The sequence below is a fragment of the Neolamprologus multifasciatus genome, chromosome 4 (genome assembly GCF_963576455.1).
Source record: "Neolamprologus multifasciatus chromosome 4, fNeoMul1.2, whole genome shotgun sequence".
Classification (NCBI taxonomy): domain Eukaryota; kingdom Metazoa; phylum Chordata; class Actinopteri; order Cichliformes; family Cichlidae; genus Neolamprologus; species Neolamprologus multifasciatus.
In genome coordinates this window covers 5,411,611-5,431,801 of record NC_140442.1, presented here as the reverse complement: position 1 = coordinate 5,431,801, position 20,191 = coordinate 5,411,611, and the positions used below count along the sequence as shown (strand labels likewise).

General features: G+C 41.4%; 1 protein-coding gene across 2 annotated transcripts in view; it reads right to left on the bottom strand.

Moving 5' to 3' along the window:
• Positions 1–1,277: 1,277 nt before the first annotated feature.
• Positions 1,278–20,191, bottom strand: part of slc1a9 (solute carrier family 1 member 9) — a 26,919-nt gene continuing 8,005 nt past the window's right edge. For both annotated transcript variants that reach the window (XM_085155770.1, XM_085155771.1), the window contains exons 3-11: positions 19,451–19,603; positions 16,704–16,960; positions 13,846–13,951; positions 13,609–13,735; positions 10,529–10,762; positions 9,575–9,769; positions 5,035–5,169; positions 4,452–4,896; positions 1,278–3,512 (exon numbers count right to left, since the gene is read on the bottom strand). In XM_085155770.1, the coding sequence (XP_085011896.1) occupies positions 3,306–3,512; positions 4,452–4,896; positions 5,035–5,169; positions 9,575–9,769; positions 10,529–10,762; positions 13,609–13,735; positions 13,846–13,951; positions 16,704–16,960; positions 19,451–19,603 (1,859 nt within the window). In that variant the 3' untranslated portion in view covers positions 1,278–3,305. The remainder of the gene's footprint in view (positions 3,513–4,451; positions 4,897–5,034; positions 5,170–9,574; positions 9,770–10,528; positions 10,763–13,608; positions 13,736–13,845; positions 13,952–16,703; positions 16,961–19,450; positions 19,604–20,191) is intronic.

Here is a 20,191-nt window from a genome sequence, read left to right as displayed (position 1 = left end):
GATTAACGTGTTCCACCTTGAAATCATCACGTTCGTAAACCATCTCGAACTCAGAGCATAAATAATCTTTTATTTTTATACTACGTTAACAAAAAAACCCCACAATTTAGAATGTGAAGAGGGAAAGATAGAATTAGTTTAGAGTTCAAGACAAAATCTGTCTCTCTATCCTGTTATGTATTTATTTAAAAGAAAAAGTTGTAATTTTTTCACACGCAGCTTTTTAGAAATTGGCTTTGACGCTGTGGGCTTCAACTTGAGCTCTGGAAAACTTCCAGGCCACATGATATATCAGATCATTATTTCTCAGAGCAGTCAGCCATGAAAATAGTTGCGAGATTCATACTTTGATGAATGTAATCATATAATTCTTTGTATTTCTGTTTATACTATAAGGAATACCTCTTAGCACCTGTAATTTTAAATACTGATTAGTCATCGCAGACTGCTTTAAATGCAAAAAGAGTTTTTCTCGTCTAGTTTGTGAAAATGGCTTCTGGGTCTTAAATGTTTTGTCCTGATGTTATGTTGAAACAGAGCTGGAGTGAAGATAATAGAAAGGAGCAGATGATGCTCCTTCTGACCCTCCAAACCCCCAACACTCACGCACAAACTCCTCTGAACAGTGATAGCTGCAGTGATTAAATTCCTGACCCTCGTTTCCCTTCAGATGGTGCGACACGATATCCCCACGTCATGCGCTGAAGGGGCACAGGCCACAGGGCAGATTAGCGCTTTCTTCTTTGGACTCCATCAGCCGCAAATGTCGAACGAGACAAACTCGAATTTTAACGAACCTAAATGAGAGTTTCGATTTTCAGTTTTTGCCGAGCTCTTTGGGGAGGGGGGGTCACCTTTCTGCTCAGCTTTCCTCTCTGACGTATCCCTGAGCTAACGTCAGCCTTGTTTGCAATCACCCACAAAGCTCTTATGCTGTCTGGGAAGAATGAAAAGGATTGACGTCTTTCTGGCCATCTGCCGCCTACCGATTCCTCTCCCATCCATCGCTCTCCCCTGCCTCGCCCATCTCTAACTCTTCACTGAGAGGATTAAGTGTGTTGGTATCTCTGTCTTTGTCTCATTACAGCCTCGTGTGTAATGTGTGCATTCTGCTTATGTGTGTGTTGCAATTTTTCCACTCAGTAATATCTTTGTCTGCAGGATTTTTCCACTGTCTTTAGTCACCAAACACTGACGCGTGTCCCCCTTTGACTGCAAATCCTCCCACAGATTGCACAAGTTCCTTGAGCAGCAGAGGAAACACGAGAGAAGTGCAGTTACTTTAAATAAATCTCTAAGATTTTATTACATACAGTATACACACAATCTGGACCTGTGACTCTGCATTGAGACTCGAGGATGTAGGGAGGCAGTTCATGAAGTTCAATTTGAAATGAAAGGCAGTTCAGTGGGACAGAAGATGATATTTTACAGCAATTAACAAATTTCAATAATAAGTAAGAGTAAAATAACAAGTAAATTTAAACAAACAACAAAATTGAAACAGCTTCTGGCCTAAAATTCATCATTTCACACACCAGACCACAACAAAGAAAATACAAACCCTAGATAATATAGACAATATTAACATCAACGGTGACTGATGTCAGAGGGAATGAGGTAAAAGAGCACTGAGGAGAAACATGTAAAGAGAACTGTATAAAAATACGGCCTGCCAGATGTAAAGTATCAGTTGGTATTTTTAAAGGACTAGTTCAACATTTTGAAAGATATTTGCTGTCTTAAATAGGAAGATCTATTCGTGTCGCGGCTTTCACGCACAAACTCATCGCACATGATGAGTTTTCACGTGTAGCACAAAACAGGAAAAAAATCTGCTTTAGTCTGGTTCTCACTTTGGTTTGAATTCGAGTGGCGCCTTTGCATGCAGGAGGAAACCACTTACCTTCTGTATTGTCATGCTGGCAAGTTATAGACTAATAAATGAAATGACTGAGATGCATTTTTATATTTTCACATTTACATTTGGTAACAGCTAGAAAAGCTTCATAGCTGCAGTCAGTTCACGTGTGAAAAACTCTACTTTCATTTCCGACAAGGTGACCCTGGAACATCCGTTAGTTAAGTTGCAATAGGCTCAGACTGCAATCATCATCTCGTTTTACTCCTTTGTATCCTTTTCCCTAACCTCCCAGCCAGTCACGGCAGATGGCTTTCCTCCCCGAGTCTGGCTCTGCTGGAGGTTTCTTCCTGTCAGAAGAGAGTTTTTCCTTCCCACTGTCACCTGCTGCTTGTTCAAAGGGGATCATCTGATTCTGGAGTTTTTCGCTCCAAAATACGATAGGGTCTCAAACGTAGTCAACTCAAAGCACCTTGAGTTGACTACTGTTCTGATTTGGAACTATATCGATAAAGCAGAATTAAAACGAGTACTTTCTATCAGTATACTAAATATAACGCTACAGTTTACCTGCTAGTTTTCTCGGCCAAAACACTAGTAAGAATCAGCTATCCTGGCTATCTCCAAAGTGAAGTAAATCCACCAGTACTGGTGACCACCTGCAATGCAAGGCTTTGAAAGGATCAAACTGTCACTCTAGTGAAAAATTTAACATCCAGCAAAAGTGCACATTTTAAATTCAGCTTTTAAACTTGTTAGAAAAAGACATCAGCTGTTAATTAATGAGATTTAACGGTGCTAGTAAATGTTTTATGACCTTGAAAGAGAACCAGGCTGGTCGTTTTCCACTGAAAGCTACCTGAAGTTCTACATATATTTACAGTTAATGATATTAGTCTTTAACTGTGAATACATTTTTCCTCACTGCAAATGTCCTCAAAATGTCAAACTTTTCTTTTAAAAGTAAATTTTTTAAAACTTCCAGGGAAGCAAAGGGAATCTGAGCAAAATGATTTCCTGTTTGTGCGTTACAAGGCTGGTAAGAGCACCAGCAGACTCTTTTCATCAAGAGCAGACTCACATTCTCTGGCATCAGTTGAATTCGTGGACGTGTATGTGTTTGGGAACATTTTAGGTTTGGGTGGATTTCAGAAGAAAAATTATAAATCAAGACTGGAGTAGATAAGATAAGGAGGAAAAGAAACTCTTTCAGCATCCAATCACAGAGCAAAAGTCTCAGGCCTGGTTTTTAAGGGCCCTTCTTGGGAATATTACAATGCATTGCCATCATGACATTTTAAGATCCGTGCATTGAAAAATTAGCAATGCAACCAGCTAGAAACCCACTCTGTACCTCCACTGAAGAGTGAAGCTGAAAGTGGTTAAAACCTGTCGTAAAAGTGGAAACAAATCGACTGTGAAACACACTGGTGGTGAAATCTGATCACGGCAGGTCGCACGGCGGGATGGTGTGCCTTCGATCGTAAGCAGTGTCATCGCTCTCCTCACCGTCGCTTACTTCGCCCAGAACCCTCTCCCTCTCCTCTTCCTCCTCGGTTTCACTCTCTCGCCTCAGTCGCTCCCGCTCCCTGTCTCTTTCTCTCTCTCGGTCTCGCTCTCTCTCCCTGTAGGAGCGCGGCAGTGTGGGAATCTGAGAGTGTGAAGAGACCGAAATGAGATCATGCAGCCTGCGCTGACTGACCAACATACTTAAATTTAACACGCTAAATGTTAAAGGTCTTTCCCAGGATGATGTCATCATAGTCATATTATTAGGTTCAAGAGTTTGAGTTTATCTGCATCCAGAAATCTTTGATGCATTATTAATATACATGATAAAGTGGGCATATTATATTAATTTCTCTGTAGGTTTTTTTTTTTGTTTTTTTAAAATCTATTAGAGTAGCTTTACATGATTTGCAGTTCAAAATACTCCTTAGTTATCTTAATGCACAGGTGTCGAACTCCAGGCCTCGAGGGCCGGTGTCCTGCGGTTTTAGATGTGTCCTTGATCCAACACAGCTGATTTAAACGGCTAAATGACCTCCTCAACATGTCTTGCAGTTCTCCAGAGGCCTGAATGAACTCATTTGATTCAGGTGTGATGACCCAGGGTGAGATCTAAAACTTGCAGGACACCGGCCCTCGAGGCCTGGAGTTCAACAACCCTTAATGCATCCGAAGGTTTTAACAGCAGGTGAGTGGGGTTTCTGTGCTTCAGTGTATCATATAAGTGATAAGCACTCTCTGTGATGTCATACAGAGCTAAGAATTGAAAAAAAAAGCCTTTAGAGTAGTGTCAAGGCTAAGCTTTTAGTATACTTATACTGAACTGGTAAAATGACCTCATTAAAACATTAAAACATCAGACATTTGGTCAATTATAAGTTATTAGGATCCTGCTAGAGTTTAGAAGATGTGACAGAATGTAAGCCAGCTGCTGCTCTTTTATCAGAAAAAAAACTATAGACACATATTTGTAATATTCAACAAACTCTATGCTAAATAACAAGGATAACAAGAAGATTTACATTTCTAATATAGTACTAACTGCCATCTGTCTTTAAAGTATAAGGTAGAAAGTACGTACCTGATTGTCATGGCTGGGCAGGACACAATATCCTGTCCTGTCCTCTGTCCTGCGCAGGAGGCGTGGGGAATGAGTACGGAAAGGCCTGGGAGAGTGGGAACAGACGGAACGCGGAGAGGGAGAACTGATGGAGCGTGGTGACGGAGACCGGACAGAACGGGATGGCGAGTAAGTGATGGAGTGGGATTGGGAGAGTATGTGACTGTGGTGGTTTTGTTTGGGTGGGCGAGGGGAACGAGGAGGCAGCTCGGGCGGTTTGAGAGGGTCGACCATGTCCATCTCCGTCAGGATCGGCGGCGGAGGGACGAAATCGAGCTCCCCCTCTTGCGAGAGCGCTTGCATTTCGGCCGCATCAAGTTCGGCGAGCTCCGTCTTTGACAAGTGATCCACAATCCCGGCACCGAATGAGTCGCCGACGACATTGATGGAGGTACGCATTCGGTCACTGAGTGGACAAATGGCATCAGTGTCAGTGAGTGAAATTACGGTTTAGTGATACCAACATTACGCTAAGTGTCAGCACCCTAACGTGGATTGCAGAGCAGTGATTTGTTATTGCCTGCTCATCAGACACCTGACTCACAGCAGCCAGTCGACAGCGATCAGCAGGCTGATGTCCTGGGTAGGCAGGCCGACAGCTGTCAGGATCAGCAGCATGGTTACCAGTCCAGCGCTAGGAATACTGGCGGCTCCAACACTGGCCAGTGTGGCGGTCATACTGGAGAGAAGAGATGGGAAAAAGGTATATTTAAATCATGCTTGCAGTAATGTGCTGTAGGCAGGCAGAAATAATCAAATAGTGATTTTAGTGACGATTCTGGCTTTTTCCCATTTTCACAGTTATGCTCATGTGGCCTTTTCCAATCAGTCAATCAATCAAGTGCAACCCTGTCATCACTTCCTAATAATTCAGCTTGAGTCAAGTGTCAGACATCCCTGTAACTACTGCGCTGCCTCTTTTTGCCTTTTTTTCCTATCTGCATAAATCAAAGGACACGCTGGGTGTCTTTAAATTCTGTGTCTAGTACTACCTCCCTTGTAAAAGTTTTTTTTTTAACTTAAATAAATTGTATTGTTTGTTACACTAATTGCTAATTATGTCAAATAAACAAGCTTGGAATACTGTTCAAATATTTGATATCATAATTTGTAACTCATTTGTAATTAGTAATGCAGGTCTAAGCTAAAGCAAATTAAATAGCATGGCCTCCATCAGTTTTTCCAATAGATATCCTTTCTTTGATTACATAGCAGTTGTATCCGCTGAGTGACGTGGGCTGGCAATGAGATCAGATGAACTGATCTGAAATTGAGGCTAACTGAGCCTGCCTGAACTAATGGCATGCTGGCATATTGGGAAAGCGCTTGAATTTAGGCGCTTCAAGAAACAGAGTCAAAGCATGCAGACATGACTTTTTTCATAGATTTCTGAACACTCGCCAAAATTATTGTAATTCCCTGTTTACCAGCTTGGATAAATCATCTCTTTCTCGCCTCCGAGCTATACAAAACGCAGCAGCCAGACTACTAACTCGCTCTAGCAAGCGAGCTCACATCACTCCTATTTTATGTTCTTTACATTGGCTCCAAATAGATTTTAGAATTCGTTTTAAAATCATTGTTTTAACGTACAGAGCACTAAATGGCCAAGCCGCAGATTATTTATCCAAGCTTCTCACAAAATACACTACTGCTCGCCGTCTCCGCTCACAGACTCAGAGTTTGTTGGTTGCTCCCAGAACACGCAGTGTTGCCAACTTAGCGACTTTGTCGCTATATTTAGCAAGTTTTCAGACCCCCTAGCGACTTTTTTTCTAAAAAAAAGTCGCTAAAAAAAGACGTGAAAGACATTACAAAAAACAATAATTGCTAAAAGAAATTTAATTTGCAGTTCTAAATAAATTCTAAATGCATTTAGGACGTTTTTTGCTCACTTTATGTCTCGTCCACGATGTTATTTCTCTCTCCAGCAGCGTAGGTTACAATTACATTAGCATGACCAATTATGCAAATTAGGTGATGACGTCATTTAGCGACTTCTAGCGACTTTTAGGACAACCAATAGCGATTTTCCTTACTGAGGAGTTGGCAACACTGAGAACACGTCTGAAGACGAAAGGGGGCGGAGCCTTTCAGTCTGTGGAACAGTCTACCTCTACAACTACGTTTGGTTGACTCTGTGGAATCCTTTAAAAAACAGTTAAAAACTTTACTGTTTAAACAAGCTTTCTGTTGACCAATGCTTTTTACATTTTTATATTTTAATTTACATTTAAACTCTATATTGTGCATTTTGCTATTTATCGTACTGTTTATTTTAATCTCTGTGTGCAGCGCTTTGTGACTACCTGTCTATGAAAAGCGCTTAATAAATAAACTTTACTTACTTACTTACCTACTTACTTACCTACTTACTTACCTACTTACCTACTTACAAAAATGGTAGACTGAAAAATGCAAAAGTGAATTAATTCCACATGCAAAAGGTGATGTGTGACGGAAAAAATATCTGAAAAAATAATTAAACCCAACTGTAAAACCAGACCATTGTGCTCAAAAACTGCTGAAGCACCAGAAAAGGCTGAACCGAAACCACATTTAATATTGGAACTCACCAATTCATGCTTTCACTGCTGATTCAACATGTTTAGTCAGTCATGTGGCAGCCAAAAGCACAATTAGCTTAAAGTTAAAGACTTAAAAAAAGTTAAAAGTTAAAAGTTAAAAAATCAAAAACCCTAATCTGTCTCCACCCACTAAGATTTACACATGGAGCGGTCCAGTATTCTGTTTCTCAACATCACACACCAACAAGTCTCGGATTTATGTGAGCTCATTTACGTGTATTTCATCAATGCAATGCTTGTATAAAGTACACGAGGATAGAAAGGACTCATTTCCTCTGTCCACAACAAAAGATGTTTCCTAAAGTAAAACTTTAAAGACTCTGAAAAATGTTGCTTGTCATGGCATGTCTGCAGTTAGAGAATTATCAGTAACCACAGGGGCCTGCAGGCCAGCCAGTTTGGATACAGCTCTAAACTGTGATATTTACTGCCTGAAGCTCTTCATCTGTTATTAGTTACATCTCAATTGTGTCTGACAAACTGCAGTGCCAATTATCACCACGCTGTGACGGGGAAATAAAGTGGGGCAGGTTTATGTAGTACATATGGATTTTATTTCAGTTTCATCACACAAAAACCATACAGCATTTTCTTAAAATTCGATTTCGTGGTAAACAGCCGTTGATGAAAGACACACAATAAACAACTTCAAAGTGCTGAGCGTCATTTGTAACCCGCGGTCACAACAAGCAGAATCTGATCCAAGCAGACTGGATCCAATCTCCTGCTCAAACCTCAGAAATGGGAGATGAATATTTCTTTACTTCCTTCCATATTTATTTCTATACCTCGTAACATACTTGATGCAAGTTGTTTGAAAACGAACTAAAGCGTGCAGACTGTACACTTCTGTAAACGCAGAAAAGAAAATGAATGAATGAGTTCCAGTGTGTTTGTGTTGCTGGTTTCTCGATAAAGATGCACCGAGACATTTGATGAGTGAAATTCTTTGTAATTTATCCGAATGTTGCCAAACACTAATCAGCTGGTATTTGTGCAGCCATAAAAGCTACAGATGCAGATTGCTAAACAAGCTTTAGGTGTTAGCTGGAAACTTAGCGCTCCTCTTGTCCAGCTGCAGTCACTTCTGGTTCCAAAACATGTCCATCTTTTATTTACAGTCAAGTCAAACGTCACTTTCCATTCATCTATGTTTGACGCAGGACGAGAGACTTCAGGATGAGTCAGAACATAATTGATATTTTTCCCTTTTTACTAATATTTGAATCAGAATGAACTTTGACACAAAAACCTTAGAGCAGGGCGGGCTGACACGGCATTCAGGGAATATTGTTTGTTAATATCCTTCTTAGGAAAAATAACAGAGAGCAGGACAAAAAAGGAACCTGTTCTGGTGCGATCAGGTGACAGAGACTGTGATGGAGGCTACTTATACTAATGTGCACAGCGGTTTATGTTTACATTCACACCCCCACAATTTCCTGTCCCATCCTGCTTTTGGCCACAGCATGTGAGTAAATTGTGCCGGTGCTTTTTGCTCTGGCTAAACACATGACCTTCTATCAGCTAGTTTACTCAGCTGATGGTGTAAACAACAACAAAAAGACAACAAACAGCTTGTCACAAGGGCCTCAAAAGTGCTCCAGCATCCACGCTTAAGCATTATGAAGCGTTTCACGTCAATATCAGCACATATTTAAATGTATATGTAGAATCAGAATATATGCATAAAGTTTTATTATTTATTTGCATCTCACGTTGTGTCAGTTCTGATTTTGTTGGTAACTAAAACATTCTGTGTGTTGAAATAATCAATGCAAATGTTTGTATACTGGACACTTTCTACAAAAGTCAGTCCATCCTCTTTATAAACTGCACGCCTAGCTAGCATTGCAGGGTAGCTCAAGCTTCTCCCAGATGACACTGAGCGAGGGATGTTGGTTCCTGCAAAGGTCATCGGTTCATCACAGCGCTGCGAACCAGATAGACAAGACAACCATTCTTGCTCATATCCACACCCTGAGCCCATTCTGAGACACCAATCAACCTAAAATGCAAGCCTTTGCACAGTGGAAGGAAGTTGGAGCACTTGGAGAAAACCCACGCAGGCACAGGGAAAACATGCAAACTCCACACGGGAAGGCCCCAGCTGACCTCGAGGTGCAGATCCAGAACTTTCTTGTGTGCAACTACATTGCTAACCACTGTACCGCTGTGTGGACTGGTTAAGGTCCAGTGTATAGATATTAAAACCACTTTGGTTTGTTCTGTTTCTTTTATGAAAAATGTAAATAGAAGAAAAAGCAGTGCTTGGAATCTGAGTAGGTTAAGTAGAAGATAAATGTTTTTTGCTCTTGGTTTTGGAAACGAATAGCTGGCTGGCAAAGATGCTGTAAGGCATCTTCAGAAGCAGCCAAGTAAGGAAACTATTAAAGGCTTATTGTTGATGTGGGAGAAAGAGCAGCGGCGCCTCAGCGGTGCTGCTTTCTGATAATGAAACCTGAGTCATGAGAGTCAAGTCACCGTGTGGTTTACCTGACAGTAACGATCTGCCCAGAGTCCAGGGTGATGTCATTCATTTGGGCAATAAAGATGGCGGCCACGGCTTCGTACAAGGCAGTGCCGTCCATGTTAATGGTGGCACCTATGGGAAGCACGAAGCGAGTCACGCGCTTATCAATCTTCAGATTTTCCTCAAGGCAGCGAAAGGTGACCGGCAATGTCCCCGCGCTGAAAGAAGAAGGCCACACAAGACGGCGAGTTAGAGGGGAAAAAGGTGCAGATGTACTCGGAGCGGGCGCAAAGTGTCTGCTGAGGGATATAAAATAGGCAGACAGGTGGTGAAAGGCATAAGTGCAGAGGTGAGGACGAAGGGAAGAGACAACAATTAAAAAAGGCGGGAGAAATTTGAGTCGGCCGACAGCCTCGTCCTAACAGCTGGGGTAGGCCACTGTTTCAATCCTCCAACATGTGAATTAAAGGAATTTGATTCCCGGCCCCGCTGAGGTCGGGTCATAATATAATTAGAGAAAACGTTGATAGGATTACCCATATTCACTAAAGCCTCAGTAATGTGCCAAAATAACAGTTGGTTTCAGCAGCAATGCTGAATCCCAGGCAGGCTGGGCCAAGCCAAGCCGGGCAGGATACAGCGGGGCCAGTTTGGCTGGTGGCAACTAATCCAAAGGCTTAGATACTTACAACACAGAATCTGTCCGACATGGACTCGTCTATGATAGCCTGCGCTTTGGCTCTGCTGTCCTGATTTGTCAGTGTAGCTGCATAAATACAGATTTTTGCCTTCAGGCCTTTCAGATTTAACCCAAATAGCTGAAAGCGAGTAGCAGGCTACGCCGATCAATCACGGCAACTACAACAGCTGTCCGAGCAATACGTGTTGTAAAAGAAATATGTGACACACATGTGTGAACACATGCCCAAACAGATGACTTCCAAACATACATATGCACTTCCTGCAAGCTGTCATACCTGCTAGCAGTGCCCAAGGCTGTGATCCACGCCTGGAAGATCCCAGAGTAGAAAGCAAAGGGGCTTTTTCTGGTGATTGCAAAGAATATAGCGGGTAGGATCAAGCCCCCGTGGATCACCAGACCCACAATGACAGTCACCATGTACATGCCCAGCTGCCTGGCTACCACCTCCAGGTCCCCGATAGCTGCGATCTTTCCCGCAATCAGAGAGGCAATGCCGACAGGAGAGTACCTGGACAAAGACATCACAGCAGAAATTATTAGATTGGGACTGATTGTGGTTTATGTTCCATTAAACTCCATTTAGTATACACTATATATGTGTATGCACATGAATATTTCTTTCTGCTTTTTTAAACTGTCCAATAAGCAGCAAAGCCATTTAAAGGCAGAAATTGTTTGATTTGATCGACTGACTTAATTTATTAATTATGGATGAATTACAACAAAGGACAACAAGGTGTCCACAGGTCTTTTGAAGGCTACTCTTTCTACTTTACTATCCTTTAAAATAATATTTAAGAACAAACCTGCAATGGAAAAAAAGACAAAAAATGTCTTTGTTTAGGAACACAAGTGTGTGTTAATGTGAAAACAACATAATCATTGTCATCGTCCCAAACATTTAAAAAAACGTTTCACATGCAGTGTTATTGTTCTATTAAATATTTCTATGAACTGGCTTCAACCACTAAGAGTTATTGGTGGTTACCACCATAGCTGTTTGTCAGTGATCAGAGATGGTGAGTGATCCGATTACTTTTTTCAAGTAACGAGTAAAGTAAGGGATTACTATTGCAAAAACGGTAATTAGATTACCGTTACTTTCCCGTAGGAACGCTGCGTTACTGCGTTACTAAAACCGTGATTTTTTTGCGAGAATGTCTCATGACAGTGACGTAAGCAAGTGCGACATTCGTGACAACAGCCGTGTGCAGATCAACAATGGATAATACATCGAGTGCGGGAGAGAGTATGAGCGTGCAGCGTGTAAAGCGTGGAAGTACTGACCTTACTTTGAGTTTATTCCATAAAAAGTGACAAAAACATTAGTGTCCGTTGTGCGTGGGAAGAAAACTTCTTTTTACAGCGAACCCCCCCCCCCTAAACTTCCAAGCAAGCACCGAGTGCGCAACGACGTAATGGGAAACTCACAGAGAAACTCGCGGATTCTTCCACTGACCGCGGCACACCTGCACCAGGGTAAACCTCCGCCTAAGCTACTCCTGCTTTACAGGTGAAAATAGAGCAAAAGGACCGCTAGTCTTTGATTTTATTTATTTTCTGCTGTGTTTTACTTGCATCTATTTGAAAGACTGAGTGTAAACACACACACAAAAAAAAAAATTATGTGCTGGAATGTGCAGAAAATAGGTTTAAATGTTAAACAAATTTCTTCCAGTCAGAGAATGTTGCATATAATTAAATTTTTGCTTGATGCATAAAGTTAAAAGGTTAAAACTAATAAAACAAGTTTTAAAAAGAGACTTTTCCATTTGATTACATTTTGTATGATGGATTATGCAGAAAAAGTAGAATTGGGCTAAAAGATCGATTGTTTTATCACCTATTCAGGTTGTAAATCGTGTTTTTAAAAAGTAACTAAGTAACTAAGTAATTAATTACTTTTGAAAATAAGTAATCAGTAAAGTAATGAGATTACTTTTTTGGGGAAGTAATCAGTAATTAGTAACTGATTACTTTTTTCAAGTAACTTGACCAACACTGCTCACCATGTCTGCATGTTACTGCCAGGATCACATTTCAGTATTTTAAGATGTTTTCTGACACAACAACCATTAAATAAGCCAATAATTAGCCTATAAGCGTCCTGTTGCCATTAACTATATTTACACATATAAAACACATTTAAAAGGGATAGCAGAACAATAAACAATGCCGCAGAAATGGTGGCACTGCGTTCTAGTAATCCATGTGGTGACATGACTATTAATTTTACAAGGCCTTTTATAAATTGATGTGAATTTAAGATATTTTAAGAATATTTAAGGAGCTGTAGCCACCCTGTTACTTTTTTTTAATGTCAGGCCAACGTTTTCGCCACCTCATAAATCTTTAGTCACAGTCAAAGAAGCACGTTTCTCTGCGAGGGGACAGGACACATGCTTGGATCTCTGGTTTCCAGCTCTGGAGAGCAGTTGTCCCTGTTCATGAATACAGACTGCAGTTATTGGGACGCTTGAATTAAAGCGACTCCTTGTCCCATCGCGAGACGGTGCATTCTCCCAGGTCAGCTGGCATCCAGTGACAGTTGTTTGGTGCGGTATGCCATGTATATGATTTGATAGATATGCCCCTTGTATGATGCGTGCTTTTTGTATACACTGGATTCTGTGTTTGGCTCGCACCATAAGCCCGTGAGTAATCTGTTTACACTGAGTGAGTGATACAGACAATGATACAGTTCCTTTGGTGTCCAGCTGCACATGTAGAGGAGGCTTAGAGGAGCTGCGAGACAAGCATCCTGCTGTTTCTCGTCCAACCGCCTACTCTACTCCTCCTTTCCTTTCCCATCCCCGCTCCGAGTACCGCTACACTTTCTCTGCGCCACTTGCCTGGGCTCTGTGAAGCCTCAAGACGTGCGCTGCTCTCTGAAGGAATGCATCTTTTTACGTCCCTCCTGCCCGCATCTGCTTTCTGCTCTGCCACCAAGTAGCTCCTCTGTCATCGATGGATCCATTACATTCTGGAGATCTTCCACCGCGGCTCCCCTGGGAGCCCACAACGCCGTTCCAGGCCCCGGCTCCTGCTACTCCCCAGCATACCACAGACTCCAGCATGTCCCAGGGAAACCCTCTCCCTCTTTCCATCTGTCTGTGTCCTTCACTGACACACTTTCTCCCTCTTCCTCTTTGTTTTTTTTCCCCTATCTGACCTTGCTGCTTGTTCCCACAATTTGCCTCAAGCACACAGTCTTTGCCTTATCCATCACTGTCTCCGACCGTTGTATGCGTCATCGCCAAAATGTCAAACGTTGGCCACCAAGAGGAAAAACAGAGGCACGCACTTTTTAAACACAGACACACAAATACGAATGAAGGAATACAAGACACCGACCACATGATCATGGACACCATCGTCATGATAATTTCATTGAGGATGTTGAAGAAGTCACACATGACCTTCCCACGCTCGCCCATCCGGCCCATGCAGATCCCAAAGGTGATGAAGAAGCCAATTAAACCTTGACGAAAACACAAAGCAAGCGAGTAAGTGGAAAAATGTGAACAAATAACCAAAAAGAGACCTGGAAAACGCGAGCGTCTCGCAATACGAACTCTGTTATCAACTCACCGAGGACGTTCATGCCCCATTTGTATTCCAGCTTTTTTCTGTTCACTAATATGGGCTCAGTTTGGTTCGGTGGTGCGACCGGCACCTTTTTCAGCACCGTCTGAACCTGAAGGAAACACGGGGCGACATTCAGATTATTTTGTGGTTTGTGCTGGGGTGCTTAGATTTTGTAACTCCCATTGTGTGTGAACAAACAAGGTTTTGGCAGCGGCATGACGTGCTCTGATTTCTGTTTAAAGAAAAGGCAAAAGAGAAACATAAATACAATAAAGGGAAAGAAAAAGGAGACGAAAAGGCTGAAAGGGGGAGGACAATTCCCTGCTGCTAAAGCAGTGACTTATATGAATTTACTGAATTCCTGATGAATATGAACAAAGACGCGGTTTGAAATAAAGATGCGGACAGAAATAAAGCTCTCGGTTCACCAGCAGATGCCTTACTGCACTAAATAAGTATGTGGCTTTGCAGCTGTAAAGAGATTAGCGGTAGCTGCAGGACGGCTGACCATCGCCCAGTCAAACACAGATAACTACTTCTAATCATTCAGACGAACACGCATGACAGAAAAAAACAGGATTGGACAGAAGAAGGCAACTGCAGCATCACGAAAACACAAGCCGCTTCTTGAATTGTCCCTCTTCGACGGCACCGTTAGCACTAACTCACAATACATTACAAAGAATGGAAAAAAGCAACCCTAGATCTATTTTATAAATGACTTGATGAATTACAATGGCACTGATTTATCTTCTTTTAGTATGTAAGATGTGTTTTCAGTGGTTCATTTGATAAGTTTTATATTAGTATTTGTTTTAAACTAGATTATTACACTCTGGGCCCTGGGTGGGCAACAAGCTCTCCCAGAACTGTTGTGGAGATCTGCACCAATGATCTGAACTCATTTCTGCTTAATATAATTATAATTATAATTTTATAAGTTTATTACTGCAGCAATCCACACCAGTCCCAGTTTTTCATGTTGCCCCTTTAGAAAATGAGTTGCCCACCCCTGCTGGGGATGGGTTTGGCTTTGACTCCTGTGATCTTTCTGTGTGGAGTTTGCATACTCTCCCCACACCCGCGTGAGGTCTCTCGCGAGTACCCTGGCTTCCTCCAACAGTCCAAAGAGTTGCGTGGCCTCTTAGCCTCTTTCTAGCCAAATGAAGCCTTTGAATCAGTCCAGACAACATATGTAAAAAATGTTACGTATGAAGTTTGGAGAACAGCTAACGTCTCTGGAGAACCATACGTTTTTAAGAACTCTGTCCGAGTCCTTCATTCTCTCAAACTGCTCAGTAATCCCTTATCCAGAAAAGCTCATCTCCCCAAATGTGGCCTGGGGCACAAGCAAGACTTTCCAATATGATACACTTTGGATAATAATTATTAGCAATAATAATTGTTGACAATCGCTGAGAAAACAATCACAATTCAGGATCCAAGTGGTAGCTGTTTTAGAAACTTAAATCTGTAGTTTGCAACTAGGGATGCACCGATACCGATACTGGTATCGGGTATCAGGGCCGATACTGTAAAATGTGTGTGTACTCATACTCGTAAAAGTTAACCGATACCATGAACCGATACTAACTTATTTCTGTTGTAGTTTTTTAGGGGGCCACTAGGGGGACATCCCGCGCTAAACAGGCACAGGGTTAGGCGAGTGAGACTGGCGGCTCCAGATAAAAAAGAGAAACTGGAGGCTGCTGTAGCTAGGCTAAACAAAATGTCAGCAGTGTGGACTGGAACAGCCAACTTTAACTCAGGTTTTTGAAAAGCGATGAAAAATGTCAAGAGAAAATCCACAGGCAGTTAAAATAACAGAGGCTCTGACTCATTTTATTTCTCTGGATGACCAGCCAATGCCGGTCGTGGAAAACATAGGATTGCACCGTCTTCTCAGCATACTCGAGCCGCGATACGAAATTCCCAACTGCCCACACATCAGGGAGATAATGGTGCCAAAACTTTCTAAAGAGGTAAAGACAAGCAGTGTGTGCGCGATGTCAGTCCTCAGTTTAACGGCACAGTGGACTGATGATCCACGGGCAGATGGGGAGTTCGTTCGTCAATGCCAAATACTTTTGTTATTTTGTTTGTTTGTTTACAACATGGACACTCTGCAATAATTTAAAAGTTAATTTTATTCTCAAACCTAATTTGTATTTATTTTATTCCAAACAGAAGTGTTTATTTATTATTCTGAAAGCTCGAGACAGTGCCAATAGTTGGTATTTTTTTTGTTAAATTACAATGTGGAGACTCTGCAATAATTTAACAGAAGTGCTTATTTTTCACTTGAAATTTTTATTAAGATTTTATTTTTTATCGGCAGAGAATAAAATAAAACCTGTCTTCCAATTCATTGCATTTGTGTGTGTGTGTGGTAGAAGTATCGGTTTTTGTACTCAGTATCGGCAAGTACTCAGATCCAAGTATCGGTATCGTATCGGTTTGAAAAAATTGGTATCGTTGCATCCCTATTTGCAACTATTAACATGAAGCACATGAAGCGATGTCTGTGAACATTCATTCAAATTAAAGAGGAAATTTATCTTGAAAAACAGATATTATTTATTTACCAATTTTTTTCTCTATTCAGTGTAGTTTGATTATCATCACCTTAAAGCTGAATGATGAAAATTTCATATAAGGAATGTAGAGCCTTACCAAAAGCTTTGATGCTGAAAGTCCCAGCAAAGCAATACTGGGAAACACTCGCGTTTTATTAAAAGGAAACGTATTAGTCAAGAATCTTTCTTTGCTATGTTTATATTAACATTTTCAGTTTGCTTGAAAGCGTATGGTTCAAGATGAGCCAAGATAATGAGGCAGTAGATGGTTAATGTGGAGGGTACCTGCTGGAAGCAGGCTTGCACCAGGTTTTCTGGGAAGAGGTTTCGAATCAGGTCAAGGAAAGCGTCCAGACTGCTGACTTCCTGGTTTTTCGTGGATGTGGATGATGAGTTGTCTCCCCTCAGTTTAGGGTTCCCTGGGTGGATCCCCAACACCAGGATGACCCCGAGGACGGCAGCGATTACAGTGGTGGACATGTAGTACACCATGGCTCGGCTACCCATCCTTCCACTGGAGCGCGCGTCTAGACCAGCAAGCCCTACAAGAGACAGACAACAGATTTAAAACGTGTGTCCACGTCCACAGAGTCAATAACAGCGTCTTTACCTCGAAGCTCGAGTTTCCTAGTACTTTAAACTACAAATACTTCCTGTAGAGTGTTTAAAGTTTGATACATGTCTTTTGGATAAACCGCTGGCTTTTTAGTTTTTAGCTTTTCACATGCTAATTCATGAATCAACTCAGGTGGCTCTAGCTGGCTAGCTACCTGCTAGGTTTTCTAATTTCAGTCACTAAACTGGTTGTGAGTTTGATGATTTCTGGAGTATTTTTATCCAATTACATGAGAAATATTAGAGCATACATAACTGATATCACACGTCTGTTTTCCTCCTTAATTCGAGCATTTAAATTGCACGTTACTTACTTAAATCCTTAACACTCAACACGTGCAGGAGCTGTTCAGCCATGGAAACCCATACCGTGAAGCTCCCAGCATACAGATTTTGTGCTGATGTTAATGTTGGAGGAGGTTTGGAACTCTGCAGATATTAAGACTTTTGCACTTGTTGACCCTGTTTCTGTTACTTTACAGGTCTGCGGCTTCATGACTGAGCTGCTGTGATTACTGAATGTTTTCACTTTGCAATAATGCCACTTACAGATGCTTGTGGAATATCTACGATGCAAGAAATTTCACAAACCAACTTGTTGCAAAGGTGGAATCCTGTTACAGGACAACAAGCAGATTCAGGGAGCTTTTTAGAAAAAACCTATTTTTTCACAAGTGTTTGCAAAGGCAGACTGCATGGGCAGGTACTTGATTTTATACACCTGTGACGATGGGACTGAAAACACTTGAATTCAAAAATGAATGCAGCATTGCTTTTGCTTTGGAGGCTGGAGCTATCAGTCCTGAATTCACTGTGTTCCAGAAGCAAAGTCAGAAAAGCTATGAAATGGGGCGACTGTGGCTCAGGGGGTTGGGAAGCGTATCTGTAACCGGAAGGTCGCCGGTTCGATCCCCGGGCTCTCTGTCCTGGTCGTTGTGTCCTTGGGCAAGACACTTCACCCTACCGCCTACTGGTGATGCCAGAAGGGCCGATGGCGCGATATGGCAGCCTCGCTTCTGTCAGTCTGCTCCAGGGCAGCTGTGGCTACAACCGTAGCTGCCTCCACCAGTGAGTGAGTGAATGAATAGTGGCATTGTAAAGCGCTTTGGGTGCCTTGAAAAGCGCTATATAAATCCAATCCATTAAATACTGGATTTATTTTTGCTTCTTAGCAAGGTAGAGTCATTCATATATCACTAGCAATACAGTGGAATGGTTCTTTATTTTTTTGTGCTTATAAACATGCAGCATATTCACAAATAGAGTCTAGCTGAAGAGATTGCGATTAATTTCCAAAGGCTCCACCTTCAAAACTGTGACTCTTTTAAGGATGCACTCCATACTGTACATTAATGCCACTGTTTTGCACAAGTCCAACTGCCAACCTCTGTATATTTTTATATATTTTATTTGATTGCTTACTCTATTTAATTTGTAAAATATGTATACACACACACGTAGAAAAACACATTTAGTATACACATCCAGTAATGCATATACTATTATATATTGTACATATGTTTATTAGTCTCAGATTTAGCCATTCTTATATTTTGCTTGTTTTATGTTATTGTATTTTTGCACAACTCTGTTGCTTGTGAAGCTCGCACACAAGAATTTCACTCGCATGTACTGTACCAGCGTACCTGCACATGTGATGTGACAATAAAAGTGATTTGATTTGGAGAGATTTTAAGGCGATAAAATTGATATTGAGCAGAACTGGGCGCTTCTTATTGTAGATCGCAGATTTTTATTAACTGTGTATTTGTGACCTATTTATCAACACAACAGTGGCAGTGCAGTGGCAGAGTACGAGTTTTACAGTTTCATTAATATTTACATGGGCTGCCACCAACTTGGATGGTTAAGTCAAGGTCGGTGGGGTTGTTTTCTGATTTGGAAGTGCGACTTGAGGGGAATGTTCCAGTTGAAAAATCCAACTAGGAAAGTCCAATTTCCAGCTTCAGATGGAACACACCATAAGAGGAGTGGCTCAATACTTTTACTTAGATTGTGTATGTCTGTGTGACGCTCCCATACAGTCTTAGATGCACCATCCTAACCAAACTTGGTAGAGTTAATTTGCTTGAGTTAGCTTATAACAGAAATCCACCCTTTTGTCCAAATATGGTAACTTCTGTCCTGTAGACTACATGTACATGCAATAGTCCATTAGTTCTACTAATGTCAGAATTAAAATTTTTCTACAGTTAACATATTAACATGTTTAGTTTAGTTTATTATGGTTAAAGTTCAGGAGCATGAGGTTGTAGTTTAGGTTAGTAATCACTGGGGACAATGAGTGTGCCCTAAATTATGCACACACTGGACAATCATCCGTTACAGTGTTAACACAGTATTGGTTACTTTTTAACTCATTAAAACCAGCATGATGCTGTCTCTAACGGCCACACCTGTGATAAGGCTGGAGATGATAAGAGGCAGGATGAGCATCTTCAGCATCCTCATAAGGATTTCTCCAGGAAAGGAAACCATTGTGAGGGCGGCGCTGTCTGTCACCTGCATGTACCGCAGCATCATCCCAAAAACGGCTCCCATGACGACGCCTGAGGAGTGGAAAAAAAACAAGCTAATTACAGAGTTTTGTTTTTGTGCAGCAGTTGTTTAGCCAATCATGTCTGCATTCATTTCCCAAACCATTAAAAAGGCGTACTATGTTTCCATGCCTCAAAAAGTCCCGTAATAGCACAGGCTATTGTTTGTAAGTCGAAACGCATGCCTAAACACTACCTTATGTGCACATTTAGCTAAGAATATAATGAATATTGGTTTAAAAAATGAGTTCCAAATGTCACAAATATGTAAAACTCAGTAGTAATATTAACCGTGTCAGAAATCACCCTCAGTTTATAACCTTTCGGCGGACTCATTAGCCTTTTTTGTGAGGGCCCCTAACGCTGTGTTTAACGTTGGAGATGCAAGAGATCGCTGACTAATGAGAGCCATCTACTGTAATGTAAACAAGTTCATATCAAGGTTTAAATCTAAGTGACAAATTGCAGACAAAAATAACACACTCCTTGACTCTGCAGGCCTTTTTTTTTGACAAAACACACAGCTGTGGAGAAACATACCAAAGTGTTTACAGTGGCAGAGCAAAGACAACAACAAGCCTAAGACATCTCATGGGAAAA